The sequence below is a fragment of the Pieris rapae genome, chromosome 23, assembly GCF_905147795.1.
Source record: "Pieris rapae chromosome 23, ilPieRapa1.1, whole genome shotgun sequence".
In the NCBI taxonomy this organism is placed as follows: domain Eukaryota; kingdom Metazoa; phylum Arthropoda; class Insecta; order Lepidoptera; family Pieridae; genus Pieris; species Pieris rapae.
In genome coordinates, this window is record NC_059531.1 from 1,794,607 (window position 1) to 1,820,907 (window position 26,301).

Sequence of the window (26,301 nt, forward strand, 5' to 3'; positions counted from 1 at the left end):
TTTTCATTGTATATAATAAACATTAGTATGAAGGTAAAATGTAGTTGGAACGATGATTATTATATTCCCAGTAAAGAACTTTTTAATTTTTGAACCATGTTAGAGAAACATGGTAGTAGTGGAAGAAATGAATAAAACAAAGTTTTAGAATTGAATATTTTATTTATCACATTTCTTATAATTAAGTAACATTTTCTAACACAGAAAATAGTCAAGTTACATATTTTCACATTACTAACATTGGCAGTCTGATCTAAGTACAAATGCAATTAAAATCTCAAGAAACTTTTAAAATTGTCGAAAAATATGTATATGTATAACATTCCCATTATTTGATAATCAAGATTTAATAAAGAATTCACTGACTTTTTACAAGCCAGGCAAAATGAATTCTATGCTTACAAATCTCAGAATAGCACAAGTTTTATAAAAATATAATTAAGTCACATTATTGTAAATCTAGATGGACAAGCTTAAAGTACATCTTATAGTATGTTGTGTATATGTAATAAATTTAAAATATATTATTATAATTAATATTTGAGTAGTAATATGGCCAAAATTCGAACTTCAACTTAGTCTAAGTGTCTTATTGATTATCTGTGTTCATAAATTAAAGATTGAGACAAATGTCACTAAATAAGTAAATGTCAAATCAGGTACTCTCGAAATTGAGAATGCAGTAAGTACTTTTGCAAACAAATTAATCATATTTAGAAGGAACTTTTAATATTTGATTTTGTTAACATACATTTACAGCCCATATAGAAATTTAAAAAAAAAAACAAAATTTAATTGTATTTTCTCTATGCAGTTTTAAGATTGTAATTGTAATAAAAAATTATAATCAGCCATTGTTCAGTACAATTAAAACAAATAAGCCTAATAACAGTCGCCATTAGCTATGAATATGACTCCCGCCAAAAACGTACACGATTTTGACAGTGACAATAATTTTCGCGCCAAGTCGACGTATATTTAGTTCTTAAAGGGGGTGGATTTGAAAAAAATATTTTTTGGTTTCTTTTAGCAGAATTAAAGAACAACAGTAATGGAACAAAAAAATTACGCATTCTATTTTTCTGAAAGGGCATTCTTAAGAAAATATATCTACTGTTCATCTACATATTTAATGTGTTGCAAGTAGGCGGTGTGCGCAAGATCACGCAAACTTTGTTCCGAAGCGGGGCCGAGTTGTTGCACCATTTTTGTAAAGTGACCATCTTTTTGAAGCAACTCGTGTGGGTGACCACATTCAACAATTTGACCGGCTTCCATTACCTGTAAGATTCATAAAAGTTTTATTTGACAATACTTAAGTTTAGTATCATAAATAATGTTAAAGAAATAGAGTCCCTGACTTAACTGGCCCACTAAAACCTATGTTAACCAGAAACAAAAACCGTATTGCATTGATACTGTTACAATAAAGACAAACGTAAAATTTAGTAGAATTTTTAACCATAGACACGGGAATCACGTTATTACCAACAACCAAAGTTGCCATATCACATGTAGATTTTCCAAAACCGAACAAATGTGTGACCAGATATTAAGTTTTTGTAAATACGTTTTCTGTAGATAATTGATGTATACTTACAACAACACGATCTGAATCAGCCACAGTATGAAGACGATGGGCGACTGTAATCACAGTGCAGTTTGTGAAGTGCTTTCGAATTGATTTTTGGATCAACGCGTCAGTGCTGTAAAAGAGTTAATAAATTCTAGGCATATTACAGAATAAACAAAAGAGAGAGAGAGTGACGTGTCGATCTCGTGATTGGTAAATCAGATGACGTTTGTGTCCCGCGCTGCGATACGATGCGCATACTCAAGTCTGAAGTATGTCCAAACCAATTCGACATAGGGTCCTTCAAGAAAAGAGTGTACCAATTCTTAAAAGGCCGGCAACGCACTCGCAAGCCCTCTGGCATTGAGAGTGTCCATGGGCAGCGGTATCACTTAACATCAGGTGAGCCTCCTGCCCGTTAGCCCCCTGTTCTATAAAAAAAAAAAACTTTCCCCCATTTACGTGTTTAATGCTCAAGAAGTTTGCCGGTATCTGTACACAGTATATACGGGCTAATGATAATTATAAATAAAATAAAAAAAACTGCGTTTTTTATTACAGTTAACAGACATTATGCTACAGAACTTCCATCTAAAGCTCTAATATGTAACTACTAAACGAATACATCGACCAATAGCGTGTATTTTTTGTCGATCTCCCTTTCTCTCGCTTTCAATCTTTCTCACTATAGCACTCTCCCACCTCTCGCTCCATGGCTATTTGCGTCATACTACGTTCGCCCTTTCTCACTCTCTCTCTCTATCAGTCTCAATCGCTCTCTCCCTTTTCTTCGACAATAACGCTGCACATCTTCGTGACGTTCCGCAAAACTTTAACCGTTAAGAGTCAAAAGTTTTACTTCAATATTGGGAGACATAACACTGCTTCGTTTAAATACTTAGGGTCCTTCAAAAAACTACCAATTCTTAGAAGGTCCCAATTGCAGAACATTTTTTTTTTATTTAGTCAATTTCCATACTCACTTAGGATCTACGTTAGCTGTTGCCTCATCCAGAACCATAAGCTTGTTCTTAGCGAGAGCGGCGCGAGCGAGACACAGTAGCTGTCTCTGTCCCGCGCTGAAGTTTGTTCCGCCCGCCTCTACTGCGCTAGACAGAGACGTCACGCTGTGCTTCAACTCCACCTGCGTTTGCGTATAATATTTATAAGGACGTGATTTAATTAAATTAATTCCTAATATAAGCAAGTGTCAGTATGTAAGGACAAATTGTAATTGACATAAAAGATCATGGTATTATTGCGAAGTATATTTCTGTCTTGCGGTAATGGCGGCAAGGCTGAATTGTCTATGGGTCATTGGAATAGACTACATGTGCCCTTTTTAATTTTATGATTTAATATATTTTTAAGCTACTAATATATTTTATAATATTGTAACACAATAACAATATGAACTAATGATTGTCTGAATTAATAAATATTTTCGTTACGGAATTTCTTGATTCGGTCGCCACGCTCAGAACCCGCGATAAAATCTATGCAATAGCTTATTGCGACATTGATATTCGAGGAACGATTTTCATGGGTTTTCAAAGCTTGATCGCAATTGTCTCTTTTATATTATTAAATACAGTGTCAAACAATAAAGCGGTACCTCTATAACGCGATTTCTGTCCCCCATATAACGCGGAGGTTTCTCAAGTTTTATTTCTGTAGTTTGAAATTTATGATAAGTCAAGTTCGTAATTGGTTTTGCGTACCTTTGCAGCTGTGTTATAAAAACTAAATATAAGTATTTATTAAATTAGATCTTAGTTTTTGAATAGTTCAGAAAAACACTTTCAAAACCATTATAGGTTGGATTAATGTATTTGCCAGATTTGCCTTTAATCACAATCAAAGCAGAATAAATCTTAGAAGTCTTGAAATAAGGTTCATTTTAGGCTTACCTGTTCCAAGGCTTTCCATATGTCAGCGTCTGAATATTTATCAAAGGGATCCAAGTTGTAACGCAAGCTCGCCGAGAACAACACGGGTTCTTGCGGGATGATTGAAATCTTAGATCGCAGTTCCTACAATGTGAGAAAAAATTAGCACAAATTATTTTTAGTGGCATTTTCAAGGCTATCTTTGGTTAATAGTCTTACAATAGTCTTACAATTAGTTACATAAATTACAAAAATCCGCCACATATGAATAGGCATGCAAATGTCATCTTATATTTTATTTATTTGATCTATTGAATAACAAGACTAGTTATTAAATTTTACATTTAGAAAAATGACAGCGCAGAGGTAGTTAGACACCAATATTTGTAATAATTCTTATCTAAAAAATACAACGATTTAAACGTTTGGCTTCTTTTTCTTGTATTTAATAACATCTGAAGTACATCACTTCAGATGTTATTAAATCCCCGCGTTAATTTCAAACTTATCATCTAGGTAGTCGCCCACGCTATAGTCTTGTTGTCATATTTAAATTTGGCGCCTTTTACTACATAGACTTGAGTTGACAATGTCAAGTTTGTTTCTTTTATCATTGTCCTTCTTTCTACTCAATAAACATTATTAGCCAATATATTATTTTTTAAGTTACATAAAGTCTAGGTAATTTTTTAGTTAAGTCCATTAAATCTTAACAAGACTTTTAAATGCAAAAATAATATTTTTTTGTAAATCATGGTATCCCGAAAATTTTGTAGATATTGATGACTTCCATAAAACCACGTTGTTTTATTGGCAATAGATTTAAGAGTTTATGGTTTTTACTTGAGTTACACTATCGTATTTAATACGGAGGCCTAATTGAAAAATATATAGCTTATACTAATCATAACGTACGATAACGTAACGTAACGTAAGGTAGGGTAAGGAACAACAAAATTGGTGCACGTTTTGTCACCAACTCATTATTTAGAAGCGCGGCATCCAAAATTAAAGATGAGGTGAGGTTCGCAACCTTCAAAAAGAGAAGGCACTAGAAGAAGTTACCTTTAAAGCAACGTCTCCTGTGTCCAGATCGTCAATAAGGATATGTCCATCTATTGGAGCCAATCTGAACAAAGCAGCGATTAAAGACGATTTCCCAGCGCCTGTGCGACCTACTACTCCAACCTGCGAATGTTTTTATCAATAAATAACTTTAGACATAACACAAAATAATAACTCGTCAGTCTGACATTTCGAAATGGCGACGGTAGTACCAATTTTAGCCGCCAAGAAAAGTATCTGTCACTGAAGTACTGAGTCTCAGTACACAGACTACATACACCACCTAAATATACTTAAAAGTATGTATCACTGAAGTACTGAGTCTCAGTACACAGACTACTTACACCACCTAAATATTGATGTAATAACAGATGTCAAAACTGAGAGTTTTAAATTCCGAATAAAACATTTAATAATAGAAAGCCTTTCCCATTAGGGATAAATTGAAGAAAAAAAAATAGAAAAATGTCCATTCATCCATACCTTCCATCCACTTTCGATAACAATATTCAAATTCTTCAAAACTGGCTCCGCTTCCGAATCATATCTGAGATAGAGATCCTTAAACACGACCTTGGCTCTTTGTGGCCAGTTGCTTGGAGGAGTCTTACCCTCCAATTTCTCTTGTGGCAACTTCGTATATTGTATGACACGTTCCACACTTATCATTTGCGATATTGCCTCTGTGGTTTGTTTTATACCGTGTTGCATCATGCTGACCAATATCAAACCTTGGCTGAGGGCTAAGCCAACATTTCCAGACTGTGTATTACCTGTAAGAGAATGAAAATTAAGCACAGAGTAAGAACAGTGTAATATAAAACAGACAAGACAAACAATTTAAAGTGGAAATAGGCTAGTCACATTACCAGTTATGACAGAAGGCTCAAAAAGACCCTGGGAATGGCACAGTGGGAGGTAAAGAGAGGACCCCGCCAAAAGAAAGATTGGAAACATCCAAGATGTGAGGGAAATAGAAGATTTTGGAGAAGGTTTCACTCCTGTTCAGATTTCGATTCAGATTAAAAGGAATTTCGTGTGTTAAAAAGCAAAGCGGTCATTTAAGTATAACGAAAGTACTACAGGGATTGGCCTTCTCTATGTACTTCTATTTTTGAAAGCTTTGCTTACTTTTGCTGAATAGAGGAAGGGGGGTGGGGAATTAATTGCAGTAAATACTTTAACAGCCCCATAGACATAGACACTCACAAATAACGTGCCTTTCTATTGGTAAAATAAATAAAAAGATAAGTAACTACATCGAGATCCTAACATCAGATACTTTCAAATTTTTATATTATAGAATATATAGAAATGTTTACTTCCTTTCCGCTAGACTATACAAGTTGGCTTTGACTAAGTTCTTCAAAGATAAATATTTATGTCGAAAATTAAATGACAAATTAAATTATTCATTAGATTGATGTAATATTTGAGGCATACATTTCGCAACAGATTCTAAAACTGTCATATGTCAAATGTTATCTGTGAATCATCAAATCCATCATGATCAATAAAATAACCGTCGCGATGACAATCGATTTCTTTTATTAGACTTTATATCACGTTAGATAAGTAATAACACTTCCTCGTACGTCAATTTTTGATAAACATTAAATTTAAAATGTGTTTATTCATTATGAGTGGATACATTTTGCAACTAATTTTAGAACTGACATCTGTCAAATGTTATCTGCGGATCATCAAAGCCACCACTGCATTAGTAAAATATTCGTCACGATGATGACTCATTCTGTAGATCATATAATATATGGTATCATAATAAAATATAATATAATGTTATATGTTCTAATAAAATATATGATCGATATTTAATATAAATTAGTTTAAACATTACAATTATTCGATTTGGGGACCATTTTAAGTTAAAAATATGTCAGGATTCCCATTCTGCCATATCAAACTTTTTATTTTTTTAATTTTTGAGTCCTCTCTACGGATCTCGGATTTGGGGTCTGGTAAATTGGATCTTTACTATGATTAAATTTTCGAATAACAATTTTAATGAAATCAATACTAACCAATGAAAATTTATTAAAATATTCCTTATCAATATAAAGCCAATGTTTAAGAATACTTTTTTAAATGAGCAGGAGGCCTACCGGATACCGCTACTCATGTAACTCACACTTAATGCTAGGTTCGCGAGTGCGTTGCCGGCCTTTTTTTACAGTATTATTATTAACAAAATGTAGGAAAAAACACTTACCATCATCTAGTAAGAGGAATGTATATGCAACGACGATAACGTAGAGGGCAGATATCAAACTCAGATAAATTGAGAACGTTGTATTGGTTACGAGGGTTAAGTACCTGAAAATATATGGACATTAAAACTAGATTTTCAACTATTTCTTTATGGTAAAATAGCTTTCTCTTCAAAATATATTCAAATATACATATTAACGAAGGAAATTCAACTTGATTTATAAGAACTTAGTTCATTTATACTCGTCTGACTAAAGCAAAACTTGAAGCGATCTAAATTGGAAACTCGTTTAGTAATTCTCAAATTAGTGTTAAAAAATTAAAATCTGTAATCACGTCTAATACTTCTCAAATAAGTGTTCTAAATTCGAAATCTGTAATCACATCGACTATTTCTCAAATTAGTGTTCTAAATTTGAAATCTGTAATCACATCGACTATTTCTCAAATTAGTGTTCTAAATTCGAAACTGTAATCACATCGACTATTTCTCAAATAAGTGTTCTAAATTCGAAATCTGTAATGACGTCTTTTATTTTTCTTAAAAGTAGAAGGTTCCAGATTGACAATCTTACCATGAAGCAGTATGCACGTCCTGTTTCTTGTCAAACTGGATACGAAGCATATCCTGGGCTCCACATGCTCGCACTGTACTGAGACCGGCCATACTTGCCGACACATGAGAGAACACCGGACTGCGGGTCACCCCTTCAACTCTATAATTTAAATATATCTATTAATTTTATATGTCTTCTAGTTGATCAGTTATGAATAATTATTACATTACTAAAATGACTATTAAAAAAAATAGTTGGTGATAGAGGGGCAAAAATTTAGGGTTTTATGTATTTTTATGTCACTTATAAAAAAAATAGGGGTTGATCGTAGAGGGGGGATTTTTGATGCTGCATAATAAAATTAAAAAATAATAATAATTTACCCTACCTTTAACATTTAGGGGTATGAAAAATAGATGTCCGATTCTCAGACAAAATCCCACAATATGCACACTACAATTTCATGAGAATCGGTCAAGCCGTTTCGGAGGAGTTTAACTACAAACACCGCCACACGAGAATTTTATATATAAGATTAGAATGTGTGCAATATTTAACGCATTGCCTCATAAATTGTTTACCGTTTAATAGCCTGTGCAGTTGCTAGATACACCAAAGTCCATAGGTACATCAGTATGCCGCAGGCGGCAGTTGTCAACAGCATGTATGGGCTTACAATCGCCACCATCACTATAATACCACCCATCACCATGAACACCTGAAAATATATTGCATCTATAATTAGATATGGAATTATAATTTGGGGAAATTCAGTCGAAGTGAACAGGGTATTTAAGGCCCAAAAAAAATGTATTAGAGCAATTTGTGGAGCAAATTGCATCGATAGTTGCGTGCCTCTATTTAAGAGACTCAAAGTGTTATCTCTTCCATGTATTTATATATTAGAAATGTCCCTGTTCGTACACAGAAATATACATATTTTTAAATCGAATGTAGTAAGTAGTAGACATGGGGAGAAATTGGCTGTGCCAAAAATAAATTTAGAATTATTTCGGAAAAACGCCTTCTGTATGGCAATTAAAATTTACAATAGATTACCGAAAGAACTTAAACATCTTCCGACAAGAATCTTTAAAAAGCGACTTAGTGCATTACTTTTAGAAAAAACGTACTACTCAATAAACGATTATTTGTGTGAGACATGGTAATTTATATAAATTTAATTATGTATGATAATTGACTTAATTGATATGAATCTGACTAATAATGTAAAATCTAAACTAAGATAAATTTGCGCGCCACTGTGTGTGGCAGAATATGCGAACGACTGACAATTGTACCACCTTGACATTTTGTACCATATTCGTGCAATGAATAAATTATTATTATTATTATTAATGATGTATTTTATTTTTCGGCTCACGCGGTATTAAGACTTTGTTAAAGATGTTAATGTACAATTGTCTGGATGGAAGGAATTTATGAAGAGTAGTGAATGGTGTTTTTTTTTATAGAACAGGGGGCAAACGGGCAGGAGGCTCACCTGATGTTAAGTGATACCGCCGCCCATGGACACTCTCAATGCCAGAGGGCTCGCGAGAGCGTTGCCGGCCGGTGACTCTAATTGATCAGTAGTGGAAACTTTTTATAATATTTAACTATTAATCTATAAAATTTTAAATGATTACATACACACTAACATTACATTCACTAAAATAAATCAAATTTCTAAAGCACAGTTCACTACGCCCTCATAATTTAATTCTACCTAAGTATAGAACCAATTACGGCAAAAAAACATTGAGCGTTGGTACTGTGGTATAATAGACTACCAAAAAATGTAAAAAGTGCAGGCAGCCTAGCAATATTTAAATCAAGATTAAAAGACCATCTATTGAGTGATCCCAATCTACGGAAATTAAAGTTCATCCAAGTTCTACCAAGTTTATTTTTTTTCTCAAATTGTAACGTTAGCATATAAGTGTTCTCATGTAAGTGACTAATGTCTACTAGAGAATAAATGTCTTTAAACCTAACTTCTACAAAAACTTCAACTTAATTTTTTTTTCTTTGGATGAAAACTTGCTGTTGATCTTGAGTTCTAAGTTCTAATAGGAATTTCCCGCGGTTAGTGCTACGGCGTCTCCTGTGAGACTAGAAGATAGCGGAGTGGTCTATCGCCTGAAGGGCAGGACGGAAGCTCAATGGAGTACGCAGTAAAGGACCTATCCTTCCCCGGTGATATTGACGAATTGCAAAGTTATTTAATAAATAAATGAAGATACTAATTTAGACAGTTAAAAATATAATGATTAGAACAACCCAACGACCCAACGGCCAAAAGCAGTGTTGGCCTAGTGGCTTCAGCGTGCGACTCTCATACCTGAGGTCGTAGGTTCGATTCCGGGCTGTGCATCAATGGACTTTCATTCTTTCATTTAACATTTGCTCGAACGGTGAAGGAAAACATCGTGAGGAAACCGACATGTCTTAAATCCAAAAAGTCGAAGACGTGTGTCAGGCACTGGAGGCTGATCACCACTTGCCTATTAGATTTAAAAATGATCATGAATCAGATTCAGAAATCTGAGGCCAAGACCTAAAAAGGTTGTAGCGCCACTGATTTATTTTTATTTTATTATAGTGACCCAACGACATAGCTATATTCGCTGCAATGCCAGAATAACTTTTTTGTTACGTAGATGACATTTACGTCATTACCGTTTGACAGTTGTCACATTGATACGTTAAAAAGTAAAGGATAATAATTAGATTGATTCACTTAACTGTCAAACAATTTTTTCCGCACAGACTCAACAATTAAAAAGCATGATCTGTGGCTTAGAGGCAACATTTAATCGCTGTCAAAATTTATACAGATTATAAACAACAGATTACTTAGATTATGTACTTACTTGGATACTGTCTAAGAACATTCTAGGCATAACTTCGTCGACCACACCCATATCTTTGGAGAATCGATTGAGGATGCGACCCGAGGGATTTGTGTCAAAAAATCGCATTGTAGCTGACAAAATATTGCTAAACATCTTATTGTGCAAGTTGATTGAACTGCGCATACACACAAACAGGAATACCAGAGATCTATAACAATTGATTTAATATATTTACTATTTTAATTACATAGCACGGTATCACAGATGATATATAACTAATGGAATTGAATAGACAATACAAACAATTAATAAATACATTATAATGAGCCAAAATAAAACAAAAAAGATGAATAAATAACAAGAAAACAGTAGCCAAACAGTTATTTCTAATAAAAAAAAACAATAATACATTTTAAATGTAGATAATACACTAATGCTATTAAAAAATAATGCTCCGAAAAAAGGTGAAATTTGACATTTTTTTTAATTTATAAGCTATTGCATAGATTTTATCGCGAGCTTTGTGCTTGTTGCTTTGTTTTCTAATATGTAACTACTAAACGAAAACATCGATCGACGTGTATTTTTTCTCGATCTCCCTTTCTCCCTTTTTCAATCTTTCTCACTATATTTCATTTTTTATTTATTTTTTTTCTTACTAGGGTTGCCTGGAAGAGATCGCTTGTTAGCGATAAGGCCACCCGTTGCATCCCTTGTAATTTATATATATTGTTTGTATTTCTTTAGCAACGAAGTGTAAATAAATAAATAAATAAAATATATTTCTACTTTATGTAAAGGGAGGATAAAACTAGCTGAGTTTCTTGCCAGTTCTTCTCAGAACAAGACCTCCTGGTAGTCTTGCATACGGATGGCGTAGTTTTGCTCTTTCGCGAATTTTGTAAACGTTTTTGACATTCATAAGCATGCCTTAAGTCGCATCTTAACTGAATAAATAAATTTTGATTGATTGACATAGCACTCTCCCTTTCGCTTCATGACTATTTGCGTCATACTACGTTCGCCCTTTCTCACTCTCTCAATCGCTCTCTCTCTTTTCTTCGACACAAACGCTGCACATCTACGTGACGTTTGCATTTTTAAAAATTCGCCTAAAGAAGTTTCACTTCAATAATTATTATTATATATTATTTATTATTAGATATTTTAAATAAATAAATAAATTACCGTCCAGTAGTGAAAAGAATGCATCCAAGAATGGCGATTGCCCACATATAGATGTAAAAAGTATGGTCAAAAGGTTCCACTTGTGCTATCTCCTGCATGACCACACCGGTTTTTAATATGGTGCCTATAACTGTATGGTTGTTTTCCGGTAATATGTCAGTGGCATTTGTGCTATTCCCATGGGATTTTGGTGTAGATTTTGAGTGGCTATCTTCCACTTGATTCATCCTAAAAATATGCAGTAGTTACAATTTTCTTAACCCACATAGTTATAATAATAAATAGATAAATAGAAAATTAAGATAAGCTGAACAATATCTTGGTACCATCACCATCAAAGAAATACAGGACCAAACCATTTATTAATTATTCTTGAATAAAAAAAATCAGTGCCGCTACAACCTCTTTAGGTCTTGGCCTCAGATTTCTGAATCTGTTTCATTTTTAAATCTAATAGGCAAGTGGTGATCAGCCTCCAGTGCCTGACACACATTATCTACTTTTTGGGTCTAAGACATGTCGGTTTCCTCACGATGTTTTCCTTCATCGTTCGAGCAAATGTTAAATGCGCACATAGAAAGAAAGTCCATTGGGGCACAGCCGGGGATCGAACCTACGACCTCAGAGATGGGACTCTCACGCTGAAGCCACTAGGCCAACACTGCTATATTAATTATTCTTATGATTAGTAAATTAGCAAGATTATTTTGACTGTTAGAAAGCTGTTTTTTTATTAGGCAGAAGACTCATCTAATGTTAAGTGATACCGCCGCCCATGAACAAGCCGCCCTCTTAAGAGGGCCCACGAGTGCGTTGCCGGCCTTTTAACAATTGTTACGCTTTTCTTGCTTCCGTGGGCAGCTGGTTCCACATAATAGTGATGCGCGTCCAAAACTGCCTTAAAAACATTGGTGGAATTACGTATTCTACCGACCGATGATAAAACTGAGCTGCAGGTATGAAGGCTTTTGGATTAGCTGGTTAAAGGTGGTATATTACCAGTGCGTCAGCCAGAGATCACCAGCCGATGTGACGACTTGCGTTATGAGTATGAATATCACAGTGAAGATTAACAGCCCCCAACTGCCCCCGGCGTGGAAGTATTTTCTGTATACGGATGGTGGGACACGACCTGGTCAAAAATAATAAAATAAGCTGGATTTATTCAGTTAGTATACGTAGAATTGTAGAGCATAATGAAAAATGAGTTATTTGATAATTTTTGTGGACGGATCTGAACTTTTGGCACGCACCATTAGTTCTGATGACAATACATATGGATGCTATTATAAAATGGAGGACACCAATTTTCTGATCCAATCGGTCAAGAGATCAAGTTTCAAATATAAGATTTGATACAATCAGGTTAAAGCTAAATAAATTCATGAAAAACTTTAGTGTGTCGCTTGCTTGTGATTGGTCGAGAGACTGGCCAATCACAACACGGTGCGAACGATTCCTTTTTCAAAAACAGAATAAAATTTTAATTAACAATGTAAAACAAAAATCAATTATTTGTAAATAACTTAATAAAAGTATAGTTTTTCGTCGATGTAATATAATTTTTGTAATTTTAGAATAGGCAATGTTTTTTTCTGCAAAATTTCTGGTATTTTAATTTTATCTTGTACATAGTTTAATTGCATTATTTTTACATTTATGATTAGCTTAATTACAGATGTTTAGATAAATCACTCCGGTGATTTTAAGTAATTAATAAATAAACACGTAAAAAGCAAGTTTATTTACGTGTTTACAGGCATTGCTCAAGGATCTAGTGCGACACCATCTTGTCTAGAGAAGCATTTTGGTGGGTATTTGAAAATGTTTTGAATTTTTTGACTTTGCCAAATTTGTATAGCTTCCACAATGGCTCAACTGTATGTAATGGAAATAACTTATTTATTTCACAGCCTCACGATACTAAACAAAACGTTATGTGCAGAACTTTAAATTCCCTACTTCTGATATAAAAATGATTAGGAGTAATACCTTTCTCCATCAGTTCAGCAGTCTCTTCTGGTTCATCATTTTCCTGAGCTCCGTCTACTACTGTACTGACACTGGCATGAGACTGAAAAAGATGGTTTCCAACAATTATATGTAGTACAAAGCTGTTAGTAACACAGTCACACCCAGATTTTATTTGATTTTATAAAACCTATATACATTTATACACACAACAACTATATTTACTATCGTTACAAAAGTCAGGCCAGTAATTACTTAATATGGAGGTTAAGTATTCTTAAATTTTCTATTTTTCCGCGCAATTTTCTTACAAAAATCGTGAAATACAAGAATTACACAAGTCACGATTGACCAGGATAGGATAAGGTTAAGAAATGTTGATGCAGAAGAGTTTTAAAAGACGATAGGTAGGTAGCCAAATGTTTAGAGTCAGGCAGCCAGAACTGAATAGCGGAGATCCTGAAAGAACTGTCTATGAAGCTAAGTCTATGAGCTGTAGGATGGTATTATCAATAAACATATATTGAAAGAGCTAAAAATAAAAGAGCATAAAAATACCTGAATAGACATAGTCCGTTGTCTTTGCAGCTCTGTCTTCTTCATCTCATCTTGAACCGGCTCCTCTTCTTCCAATAGCTCTTCAAATAGCGGACTCTTGGAGACAACTTCAAACGAACCAAGAGTCTCAATCTCCCCCTGAAACACATTTTGATATTGTAATTTTAATAAATTTAAAAATTATTTTTTATTATTATTTTCTTAAGTAGCCAAGTCCACATTTCAAAGATCGTCATGCTCGCTTAAATGTCATTACTTGTGGCGGTGACCATGCGTCATACTCGTGAACGGGTGCTACTTGTGGTGACTGGTTGAATTTGAATTCATGTATGTGCTAATTATAGTTATTTCGACTATGCATTTGAGTATTGCTCCCAATATAAGTGCGTGCTCTATTTCAACATGCCTATTGCTGATAGAGGACAAATTCTTTCTTTAATTTTATAGTTGTAGCTCCTTACAAACATTATGTAAATAAAAAAACATGGCGATTAAAAAGAGTGGCGAAGTGTTCTTCTCTTCCGTTCTACACCCTCGATTTGAGAACTGGCAATGTAAAATAAGAATCATCAAACATTTAATCTGCATTAATATTTCACGTGCATATGGGTACATTGTGTTACGTATATGAATAAATGATTTTAATTTGAATTGAATAAAATAAAAGGCCGGCAACGCATTCGCGAGCCCTCTAGCATTGAGAGTGTATTTGTAGTGGGCGGCGGTATCACTTAACATCAGGTGAGCTTCCTGCCGGTTTTCTCCCTATTCTATTAAAAAAAACTTTTTTTAGATTCATATATTTACCGTATCAGAAGTTATCTACTGCTATATAATGCTTTAAAGGTTAATATTTTGACCAAAGTTTTGGCAACAATTAAAAATAACTTAACCCATGGTGACCTTTATCCGTGCTCTTATCAAAAGTTGTTCAAACAAGAAATTGTTAATATGATAACCTGAAAACACTATTTATTCATCGTTATTCAGAATTTCACATAATCTGATAAGGCTTTAGTAAACGCGAAGTTAATCTCGTATATCTGTTTGTATGTTTATATAAAGCTATTTATATATTATCATACAGGGTGATGTTTGGGTGTGGTAGAAAAATAATGAAATTAAAACAACCCCAACACAACAATGTGTGGAAATTGTGAGATATGACAAGTTATAATACGTGGTCAAAAGAGATGTGGGTTAAAAGAGAAGAAGACAAGAATAGTAATGGGGAATGGTTAGGTTAGGTTTGTAGACAGGAATGAGAAGCTGTTAAGAATGATATACATGGCAACCGTGGGTGATGAAGTTGGGTTGAGAACTACGTATCCTACCTGGACCAAATCTAGGAAGGACTAGGGAAGGGACAAGTTCCTATTACCCATAACGAGCATGCGTGGTGAATGTCATGAAAGGGGATGAAGTGAGAAAGGAGGGACGGTAGCAAGTGGAGATCCACAGTCTTACCTCATGAAGATAAAGGCGTGATAATTAAGATATATATTTAATGTATTTCTAAAAAATGTTAACATAGGGATACTAGGCATAGTGAATTTTGACTCTATCTTATTACACCACATTTGGAGAAGTAAATCTAATTATTGTAGTAATCAGTACCGATATACGATTTCTACGTTTACATACTGTTGAGTTCTGATAACCCATGGAGGTCAAATCGACTCGTTATCATGACTGAACAAGTTTATCACAGTTATCTTTGATTATATAATAGTAACGAGAATCGACGAGCGATGACGCATCCATAGATTCTCGCTAAACAAAATCCTCATGTAATCATGAGATCATGAGATCAGGAAGTGGGTCACATGTACTCCAAAACAATAATCATTTTAACACATTTATAAACATTGGCTTAATAACGATCACGTGATGGTTTTTATTTTGCGTAATATTAATCAAATCAAATCAAAATATCTTTATTCATATAGGTAAACATGTACACTCATGAACGTCAAGAAAAACAAATTAAATTCACTGTAAATTTACATTTACAACCAGTTCGCAAGTCAAGGGCGTAGAGCAGGTAAGAAGAACTGGCAAGAAACTTTTCGCCACTCTTTTCAATCGCCAAGTTTTTAATACAAATTGGTTGAACTGGAGCAAATCAATCCCAAGGATTAGGATCATTTAGGTATTCGTCACATTTATAAAATGCTTTATTTATTATTCACTCTGCGTAGTATCCCTATGTCAACATTTTTAGAAAGTAACAACTATATATCTTAATTATTACGCCTATATCTTTAAAAGGTAAGCAGAGACTATGGATCTCCACTCTCCTTCTCCATGCTCGTTATGGGTACATGCAACTTTTCCCTTCTCTAGTCACTCCTAGATTTGGTTGTGGAAGAGAAGATGGCTGACTTCTGCTGGATGGATGAATGGCAATAAACTCTCCGCCACTCTTTTTAATCGACAAGTTTTTTTTTCTTTTACACAACATTCCCATTACTATTCTTGTCTTCTCTTTTAATCCACATTGACCACGTATCATTACTTGTCATCTGTCACAATTTACACATATTTAGGCTGTCATTTACATGGGGCTGTTCTAATTTCATTCTTTTTCTACCAAGCATCACCCTGTATGATATTATATAAATAGCTTTACATAAACATACAAACAGATATACCAGATTAACTTCGTATTTACTAAAACTTTATTAACTGAATTCTAAATAACGATGAATAAACAGTTTTCAGATTATCATATTCACAATTCCTTGTTTGAACATCTTTTGATAATAGTACGGATAAAGGTCACCCAGATAAGCTATTTTTATCAAGTGTTAAACGAATTAAATACGCAACGGATTTGAAAGGATATGTATTGAATTGAGAACTGTTGGAAAACCTCGGAACGAAAATATTTTCAATAATAATAATAAACCTACCGAAATATTGTCAAAAAGCAGTAATATTGAATAACAAAAGAATGTTTATTTTGGAACATACGATCATCAAGGTATCACTTATTCCACGTCATTTAATTCGAACCTGTAGGCATCCCTACTAATCGGCAAAGACAGAGGGTGTAGGCCGAGAGAAGCCGGCGTAAAAAAACTCTCGGTACTCTTTTAAAAAAGCAAATAATAAAAATAAATAATACGGGAAGGGTAACCCGCAAAGTTCAAAACTATGTGTTTAGCATAGGCCGGTGTGCAACAGTGTACCAAGATGACGAATCAATTCTGAGCTAAAGTAAACAGTTATCAATCGTTATAATAAATCGTTTATTTGCCAATAAAGTGGTACATTCATTAATTAAAAACAGCTCAATTAGCTATATAAAAATAGGCATGCAAATGTCATAAATAAGAACGGTTAAGTTATTTATAATTCTTACCGAAACTTTTGTCAAAACTCAAAAGCCTCAAAAACACATTTCTTTTAAATATTAATTACCTTCCCTTTGAAAGTCACACGTCAATAATCTATAATTTCTGATTCCAAAGTCAAAAATCATTCATTCATATGGGTAACATAATGTACACTTATGAACGTCAAAAAAAATACATTAAATGCTTCTAATTTTACATTTACTGCCAGTTCTCAAATGAAGGACGTAGAACGGAAGAGAAGAACTGTCAATAAACTCTCCGCCACTCTTTTTTTATTATCTTAATTGCGTAAATATATAAATCTAAATTTAAAAAATATACTGCTGTAGTCAATAAGTTGTAAGAATTAACACAGCAGCTCGGCTTGAATAAACCCACTTGCTTTTGTTTTTTTTTTATAGAAAAGGGGGCAAACGGGCAGGAGGCTCACCTGATTTTAAGTGATACCTCCGCCCATGGACACTCTCGATGCCGGCCTTTTAAGAATTGGTACAAATTAAATTCAGTTCTGCTGATATAATAACGTTTACTGAGATTTATCGCAGTCATGGGTGTTTATGGGATACCGAAAATTTTAATTATAGGAATCTTGCTGCATTTTTACAGGCCTGTATTTAGACAAGTCGAAACTTGTAAGCTGTATCTTCCTAATATACATATCATAATATTATATATTATTCGCAATGATATGTATATATATCTTTATTAGTGAAACCTTTTGTGGATACATCCAATGTGTTTATTTTATGGTTTATTTTTAACTATTTTTACTGTAAAGATGTAAGTATCTGTTTTGTTTCCAAATAAATAAATAATAGTTGTATTGATGTAAACAAATGACATGTGCAATTATTTCCTTGTCAAACCTTGAATACAATAATTGCATTCAAGTTTTCAAGTGTAAACAGTTGCATACAATTCTTGAATGCCAATTATTGTGTATGTCGTACAAGAAAATGGCATCATGTAAATGAGTTATTTTTTGTTATTTACTAGCATACTCGGCCAAGCGTTGCTGTGGCTAAGGTTTTTGTTATATTACATAGTAGTAAACTATTCAAGAAACAGTAGGAGAACTTATGTGAAAGGTACATAGCAAATCTTATGTGAAACGTTGGTACTACGTCTTTTAGAATTGTATCAAATAATAAACAAAGCGGGTATAAATTTAGATGTAAGCTATCCTATCTTTTAATTTAGATCAAACTGCAAACGTAGTGCAAATTTGATTGATATTGGTTCGGTAGTTTAGGAGTCCATCGCGGACAAACAACGTGACACGTGATTTGATAATATATATATATATATGTATTAAGAAGAAGATAAGCCAAATTATCTTATATTAACATCGGTAATGCAAGGAAAATTTACAGTCACTACGAGTGATTCAGCAATTTTTTAAACAAAAAAGTTTCCATTACAACGCAGCAACGATTTAATGAAGCTATTCTTTTGGCACGTTAGGGAAAAAATATTGGAGTAAATTTTTACGATGCGCGCGCACACCGCCAGAAAATCCGACACCCAGAAGTTAGCTCAACATTTTAGTTTTTTTATTGTTACTATCGTTTTTTCTAGAATACGGCGAACATGTCTGAAAAGATTTCTATCTTCTTACGCCAAATTATAACTTCTAACGCGTGTCTATAAGTACACACATTTTTTTCATATCACACACATAATACATACACAGAAAAAACAATAATTGATTAAAATATTGAAAAAAGACTATTTAAAGTTAGTTCAGTTTTGTCCGTTCCACGAAAAATTAAAAACGTCTATCAATATGCAGTTGATTAATTATTTCCATACATTGTGAAATGTGTGCCCTTTCGAGTTAGTTGTCGCTGAGGGTATGTAAGATAAGAACGTATCATACACCTTAGAGTCTAGACCAGTGATTCCCAAAGTGGGGAATCGACCCCAAGGGGTCTACGTCGGCGAAAAAAAAATTTGGGGGACCATGAAATGAAATTGGGGGGTCCACGTTACAATATCAAAACATATACATTATTTATAAGTACATATGGAGTTAAAAAAAATATTATATATGTCTATAAAATTGTGTTAGTTGTAAGATGTTGGTATCCGCTGTGGTCGCAATACATTTTGAACTTGTTAAAAAAATTCAATTCAATTAATAAATGTATAAATTAACATGTGTTTTTACTTTAAGTTGTTTTTAACACTAAACTTCACTACAGTTAAAAATTTACAGGAAATCAATGTCAGGTAAGTAGGGGGTCTACCCAACACGGAAAAACACAGCAAGGTGTCTACGACACATAAAAGTTTGGGGATCTCTGGTCTAGACACTGGAGCATCGTATTGTTTTCCTTTTTACGTAACTAAATGAGATTTATTTAACAATATATACACCTCACATGTTAAATAATACAATTTATGGGACGGGAGACTTTCACCCATACTGCACTGATACCTGCAATGCGTTTGTGTTACCTACCTTTGAAGGAATGATATACTTTTATCTTGAAGTCATATTAATTTGGATATACCTTAACAGAGTTCGATATAAAGATGGCCAAAGTGTGCCTTGAAAAAACGCTATATTCTGGAACACCTGGAATCTAGCATTCTGCTTTGACGTCCGATAGTAGAATTCAGCAAAAGAAAAACAACAGTCTAACCTAAATCGGCATTAGGTTTTCAAATATGCGCAGGCGCATACATTGTGTATACAACACGCAGTTTTTTTTTTATAGAACCGGGGGCAAACAGGCAGGAGGGTCACCTGATGTTAAGTGATACCGCCGCCCATGGACACTCTCAATGCCAGAGGGCTCGCGAGTGCGTTGCCGACCTTTTAAGAATTGGTACGCTCTTTTCTTGAAGGACTCTAAGTCGAATTGGTTCGGAAATACTTCAGTCGGTAGAAAAAAGTACACTATTTTTTTTTAAATCGTTGCATTACTTACATTATGTAGTATCACAACTTTGTCAGCGGTCTTCAGGTGATGGAGCTGATGGGTCACGAGGATGCGTGTCGCGTGACGCAATAGGCCGTTGACACATTCGGAGACAAGGTGTTTACCCACATGTGTGTCGACGGCTGATAGTGGATCGTCCAAGAGATAGATATCGGCCTGTAAACATAAATTATATTATTATTATTAACACTCCTTTTTTTAGCAGATACCAGGGATCTCCACTTGCTACAGTTCCTCCTCTCTCCCTTCATCATATTCACCATGCTTGCTCGTTATGGGTAATTTTACTACCTTAAAAATAGAATAAAATATGTTTATTATGGAACATAAGGTACAGGTATCACTTATTCCACGTCATTAAATTCGAACCTGCAGGCATCCCTACTCATCGGCAAAGAAGACAGAAGGTGTTGGCCGAGAGAAAAAGCCGGCTTAAAAAACTCTCGATACTCTTGTAAGAAAGCAAATCATCAAACAACACTTTTTTGAAAACAAATTTCGTAAATTTATTAGAAGTATCCTGCCTAGCACTAGTCCCAGGCATGTTAAGTGACATCGCCGCCCATGGACACTCTCAATGCCAGAGGGCTCGCGAGTGCGTTGCCGGCCTTTTAAAAATTGGTACGCTCTTTTCTTTATTTATCAATATATCCACGGAATTTTCTCACTTTTTGTAGAAAGGGAAAATGTTATCATAATAAATCAGGAAATATACAATGCAATGATTACCATAATATATCATCTGTCAAGTTTAGATTTTAATACAGATAGTATATCTTTTGCAGAATACGATTGCCCGATAAGCATCGATTGATCATATAGTCTGTTTTTTTTTATAGAACAGGGGGCAAACGGGCAGGAGGCTCACCTGATATTAAGTGATACCGCCGCCCATGGACTCTCAATGCCAGAGGGCTCGCGAATACGTTGCTGGTCTTTTAAGAAGTGGTACGCTCTTTTCTTGAAGGACCCTAAGACGAACAGTCAACATATACGGAAGATGCAAGAGCATTGTTAATAAAAAAACAGATCGAAAAAATTTTTCAATTAATCACACATTCAGTTACTCTACGAATTATTGGTCTTATTCAGATTTCTTTATTTTTTTTCGTTCACCTTTCGTGCTTGGGGTCGTTTAAGTATTACGTTATGATTACGTCAATAGTAATTATTTACTTTTTCACACATCACCCACACATTGTCTATGTTTGAAAACGAAATGCATTTTCGAGGATTCCTACAAATTTTTTTTATAAATTATCACGAAATTCTCTTATCTTATCTTTTAGACTTTATAGTTATATAATCCTTATTGACCCTTTACGTGGAAGACTACTCCATCATCAGCTCAAACTGGAGAATCGAGAGATTATAACATGGAAACCCTTATTACATCGTAATGTTATGCTATAAAAAGAGATTTAAAAACTACATTCAAAATTGTGAGCACTCCTTATATGGAAATTGTATTCGTTTTTACAACAAACTCCCAAGTGAAATTAGAGAACTATCACTGAATAAATTCAAAGCCCTTGTTAAAAGTAAATTAATTAATAAAGCCTTTTATAAATGTGACGAATACTTAAATGATCCTAATCCTTTGGATTGATTTACTCTAGTTCAAACAACTTGTATTAAAAACTTGGCGATTGAAAAGAGTGGTGGAAAGTTTCTTGCCAGTTCTTCTTACCCGCTCTACGCCCTTGACTTGCGAACTGGTTGTAAATGTAAATTTACAATTAATTTAATTTGTTTTTCTTGACGTTCATAAGTGTACATTTTTATATGAATAAAGATATTTCGATTTGATTTGATTACCTAGGTATTTTTACTAAGGGGTTCCCAAATTGTAAACATGCAATGTTATAAGGAATAAAAAGATCATTGGCACAGATTTCTGAATCTGTTTCATGATCATTTTTCCATCTAATAGGCCAGTAGGTGATCAGGCTGTAGTGCCTGACACACTAAGACAAGGTCTAAGGCAAGCCGATTTCTTCACGTTAAGTGCGCACATAGAAAGAAAGTTGGAGCACAGCCAGTGATCGAACCTACGACCTTTAAGGATGACAGTCGCACGCTAAAGCCACTAGGCCAACACTGCTATAATAAATAAAAATATTTCTACTATCATTTTTGAACCGAAAAATTTCTCTTTACGACTTATTATTTTAATTAATATTTTTAATATTTAAATAATATAATATTTATCCAGCCTCATGTCTGCATTTGTCTTTAAATTTATTTGACAAATGACACATTTGTACTACAATAATCAGTTAGCAATAGGTACTTGTAATCGCAGCTAAAATATATTAGATAATTTCAGCTATTCTTATCAGTATAGGAAACATGTTTTACTAGATACGATCAGCAAAAACTATTGAAATTGGTTGATAAGGGTTTTATCTTGGCATTTCACTATGATAAAATATGATATGATAAGTTTATTAGATTATCCTCCTCCTTCCAGAATGGAACTGTATCCATGGAGGCTCAGGATGTTATGCGATACCACCGCCCAAGCTATCGCGAATTATGCTAAAAGGAATATTAAAAATGTCACATCATAGCACACCCCACATACACACCATCTCACAACACATCCGAATTATATTGACCATGCCTAAAGGAACTTTCTTTTTATATAGAATAGGGGGCAAACGGACAGGAGGCTCACCTGCTGTTAAGTGATACCGCCGCCCATGGACACTCTCGATGCCAGAGGGCTCGCGAGTGCGTTGCCGGCCTTTTAAGATTTGGTACGCCCTTTTCTTGAAGGACCCTAAGTCGAATTGGTTCGGAAATACTTCAGTCGGCAGCTGGTTCCACAAAGTGGTGTTAAATGCGGAAGAGTTGCTACATCCGGCGCAGGACGAGACGCGTTTCAGGAAATTGAAGGTCAGTCTCCAGTAATGGAGAGGCACTTGAAGAAGAAGAAAACCAAAATCCTGTATTATTTAAAGCACCCCCATGACCCAGGAAGCGTTCAGTAAATGTAGGTTTATATAACAGGAAATATACTTGATAATTACATGTTAAGTACATTGTAATTAGTGTGTTGCTATCATATGTCAATGAGCTCTACAATTTTGAAAAAACATTGATTACATTTTTTTATAAGTAATCACCAACTACACGTGTACTAATGATTTTCTTTCTATATGCGCATTTAACAATCGCTCGAATGGTGAAGTACTGAAGAATTGAACAAGCGCGGAACGCCTTTTCAAAACTAAAAAAAAGTACGATTAGTCTACGATGCGCGCGCACATAACAATTAACATCATAACAATCCGACACCCTGTAGTTAGCTATGGTTAACATTTTAAATTAGTTGTGATAATTAAATAAACTTTATTGAACTAGATAATGCGTTATTCTATGTCTTTCAAATTTTCAAAGAAGTAAATTATATTTTTATTTAATTTCTTTCTATTTCTAATTTATAATTATACTATTATTTACCGCGTGTACACACAAACCAAATAATCAAATCGGTTTAAACCCGTTAGATTGGATATAACGCTGGGTAAACCAAATACATATTTCTATTGCCTATTGTATGTTACTGAGAAAATTCAACCGGTTTGAGACCTTGTATTACAATTTAATTTTTTAATTTGTATATAAAATAAAAATAAAAACCAAACAATAAAAACGTAACTTAAAATTTTACTATATACCGACATTAATAAAAATGCGACTAAAATGTATTTATTTTTATTCCTAGCGTTTGTAATTAATAGGAGGCAAACAGGCAGAATGTTAAACTAATGTTATGTGATACCGCCCATGGACACTCTCACTACCAGAAGGCTCTCATATGCATTGTCGGCCTTTTAAAAAGACGCTCTTTTCTTAAAGGAAACTAAGTCGAATTGGTTCGAAAATACTTCAGAAGACAGCTGGTTCCACAAAGAGGTGGTGCGCGGCTAAAACTGCCTCAGAAAAACGCTCAGTTGTGGAACGACGGAATTTGTAATCGGCCTTGACGTCCGGGGAAACTCAGCTGCAGGTATTAGTCCGAAAAACTCCTCTGAACTCCTCTCCTCTCACTCTTCTACTTTCCCTTTCGGTATGGGACGTGCTAAGACTCGTTTCTGAATCTCATCAGATTTCTTACTATGCTTACATTGCATAACATGAGCCTGACACCTAAACTTGAATACAAATGAAAGAGAATTTGAATTTATCGCATACCTACAGACGCCGCCGGATTTTATTATGTATATTAATACTCCGTTATATTAGCAGAAAATAGACGAAATCAAAATAATTATGAAAGAGAATATCAAAATCGAATAATTTTCCGTACCTATAGACGCCGTCGGATTTCATATGTATTAATACTTCATACATTCTTCTTCTTCATACATTCTTCTTCTTCAAACATTCTTCTTCTTCATACATTCTTCTTCTTCAAACATTCTTCTTCTTCATACATTCTTCTTCTTCAAACATTCTTCTTCTTCATACATTCTTCTTCTTCATACATTCATCTTCTTCATACATTCTTCTTCTTCATACATTCTTCTCCTTCATACATTCTTCTTCTTCTTTTTCATACAACATTACCACATACCTCTCTATAACAAGCCCGAGCCAGTCCTATGCGCGCGCGCTGCCCACCACTCAGGCTGATACCGCGCTCTCCCACCAACGTAGAATCTCCGAGGGGTAGTTGCTCGAAATCACGCAACAGTGCGCAGGCGGTCACCACCTGGTAATTTTTGATTCAGTGAGAATACAGATGTCGCAGTAAAGTAGTTAAATCAGAGAGTTAATTGAATCACTAGACAGTTAATTAAAGATCGATATTCAATTAAGTCGCTAGAAATAAAGCAGGGTTGAAAACGTTTAACTATCTGTCTGACCGAAAGTCAGCGTGTTGGTTAATAATGTAAAACCTTCTCGGCCATGATTATTTGATTTGTTATAGTTATTTCGTGAAGAACTGAGAGCTTGGAAATTCCGTGTTTTGTTTTATTGTAAACGGTTAGGTTAGGCTTGTTGTTAGGAAAGTTTAGGAAACTCGTTAAACGTTCTGTTCACTCACTTGTCTGACGAAACTTTAGCGACTTGATTGAATATCGATCTTTAATTAGAACCAACCCGAGTTTAGCTGTAAAGGTCCTTTAGGGCAATAGCGAGATTCCATTTAAAAAAACAGACAAAAAAGGCCATTAAAAACTTCGAAATGATACACTTTATGTAAAATCGGAAAAGTGAAGAAGTGTTTAATTTAAAAATTATGTAAAATAATTATAAGTTTATAATAATACGCTTCAATCTGTTAAAAGTGTTTAATTTCCTATCCTTCTAGTCTTTTTTAAGTTTCGAGATTAACAAAAGAATTACTGTATTTCACTACTTGTTGACAAATGAAGAGCATTTCCATATTTAAACTGAAGGTTTTCGTCTCTTTCTTACAATTTGTGATTACGCTGTGAACAACAGAGACGGATCTAACCCACTTGAAGAAAATCGTAAAATACCTTTTTATAGCGCAGGCGATCATATGGCAGGCCGAAGAGGATATTCTGTCGAACTGTAGCCACAAAAAGCCAGGGTTCCTGACTTGCGTAGGCGACTCGAGCACCGCCCAGGGATAATGTGCCTTGGGAGGGCTTCAATTCGCCAAGTATCACTTGCAGCAATGACGACTGTGGGCAATTATAACGTTTATTGAATCTATAATTTGTTGTCTATGGTTTGTTTGCGTTATCTGTAGTATGTTACAAAATTGTCTATCATTCATGTGGATATTTTGTTTATTAGCATTATTGTTTTATAGATATACAAATTTATTATATAGGGGCCGTTCAAGTACTAAGTAAGCACTTTGTGTTTCATTTGTTATTTAGTGATGACGTAACAATAATTATTTACTTTTTTACACATATTACCCACACATTGTCTATGCTTGATAACGAAATTCATTTTAGAGGATTCATACAAAATATAATTCATTTATGTTCGATTCTTTTTCAGAACTTTGCTTATTTTTGCTGACAAGAGGAGTGGGGGGGGAATCAATTGCAGTTCATTTGCTTACGTCATACGCGAACGCCCCCAATGTTATTGATAGATCCAAATGTGT

General features: G+C 34.3%; 1 protein-coding gene across 1 annotated transcript in view; it reads right to left on the minus strand.

Annotated features, from left to right (window-relative positions):
• Window positions 1-142: 142 nt before the first annotated feature.
• Window positions 143-26,301, minus strand: part of LOC110999441 (ATP-binding cassette sub-family C member 4) — a 45,274-nt gene continuing 19,115 nt past the window's right edge. The window contains exons 8-24 of the mRNA XM_045633567.1: window positions 25,697-25,864; window positions 24,784-24,921; window positions 20,187-20,354; window positions 13,889-14,026; window positions 13,352-13,433; window positions 12,359-12,491; window positions 11,360-11,587; window positions 10,190-10,379; window positions 7,895-8,031; window positions 7,332-7,472; window positions 6,758-6,861; window positions 5,011-5,300; window positions 4,528-4,650; window positions 3,484-3,606; window positions 2,557-2,717; window positions 1,601-1,706; window positions 143-1,281 (exon numbers count right to left, since the gene is read on the minus strand). Coding sequence (XP_045489523.1) covers window positions 1,111-1,281; window positions 1,601-1,706; window positions 2,557-2,717; window positions 3,484-3,606; window positions 4,528-4,650; window positions 5,011-5,300; window positions 6,758-6,861; window positions 7,332-7,472; window positions 7,895-8,031; window positions 10,190-10,379; window positions 11,360-11,587; window positions 12,359-12,491; window positions 13,352-13,433; window positions 13,889-14,026; window positions 20,187-20,354; window positions 24,784-24,921; window positions 25,697-25,864 — 2,601 coding nt within the window. The 3' untranslated portion in view covers window positions 143-1,110. The remainder of the gene's footprint in view (window positions 1,282-1,600; window positions 1,707-2,556; window positions 2,718-3,483; window positions 3,607-4,527; window positions 4,651-5,010; window positions 5,301-6,757; window positions 6,862-7,331; window positions 7,473-7,894; window positions 8,032-10,189; window positions 10,380-11,359; window positions 11,588-12,358; window positions 12,492-13,351; window positions 13,434-13,888; window positions 14,027-20,186; window positions 20,355-24,783; window positions 24,922-25,696; window positions 25,865-26,301) is intronic.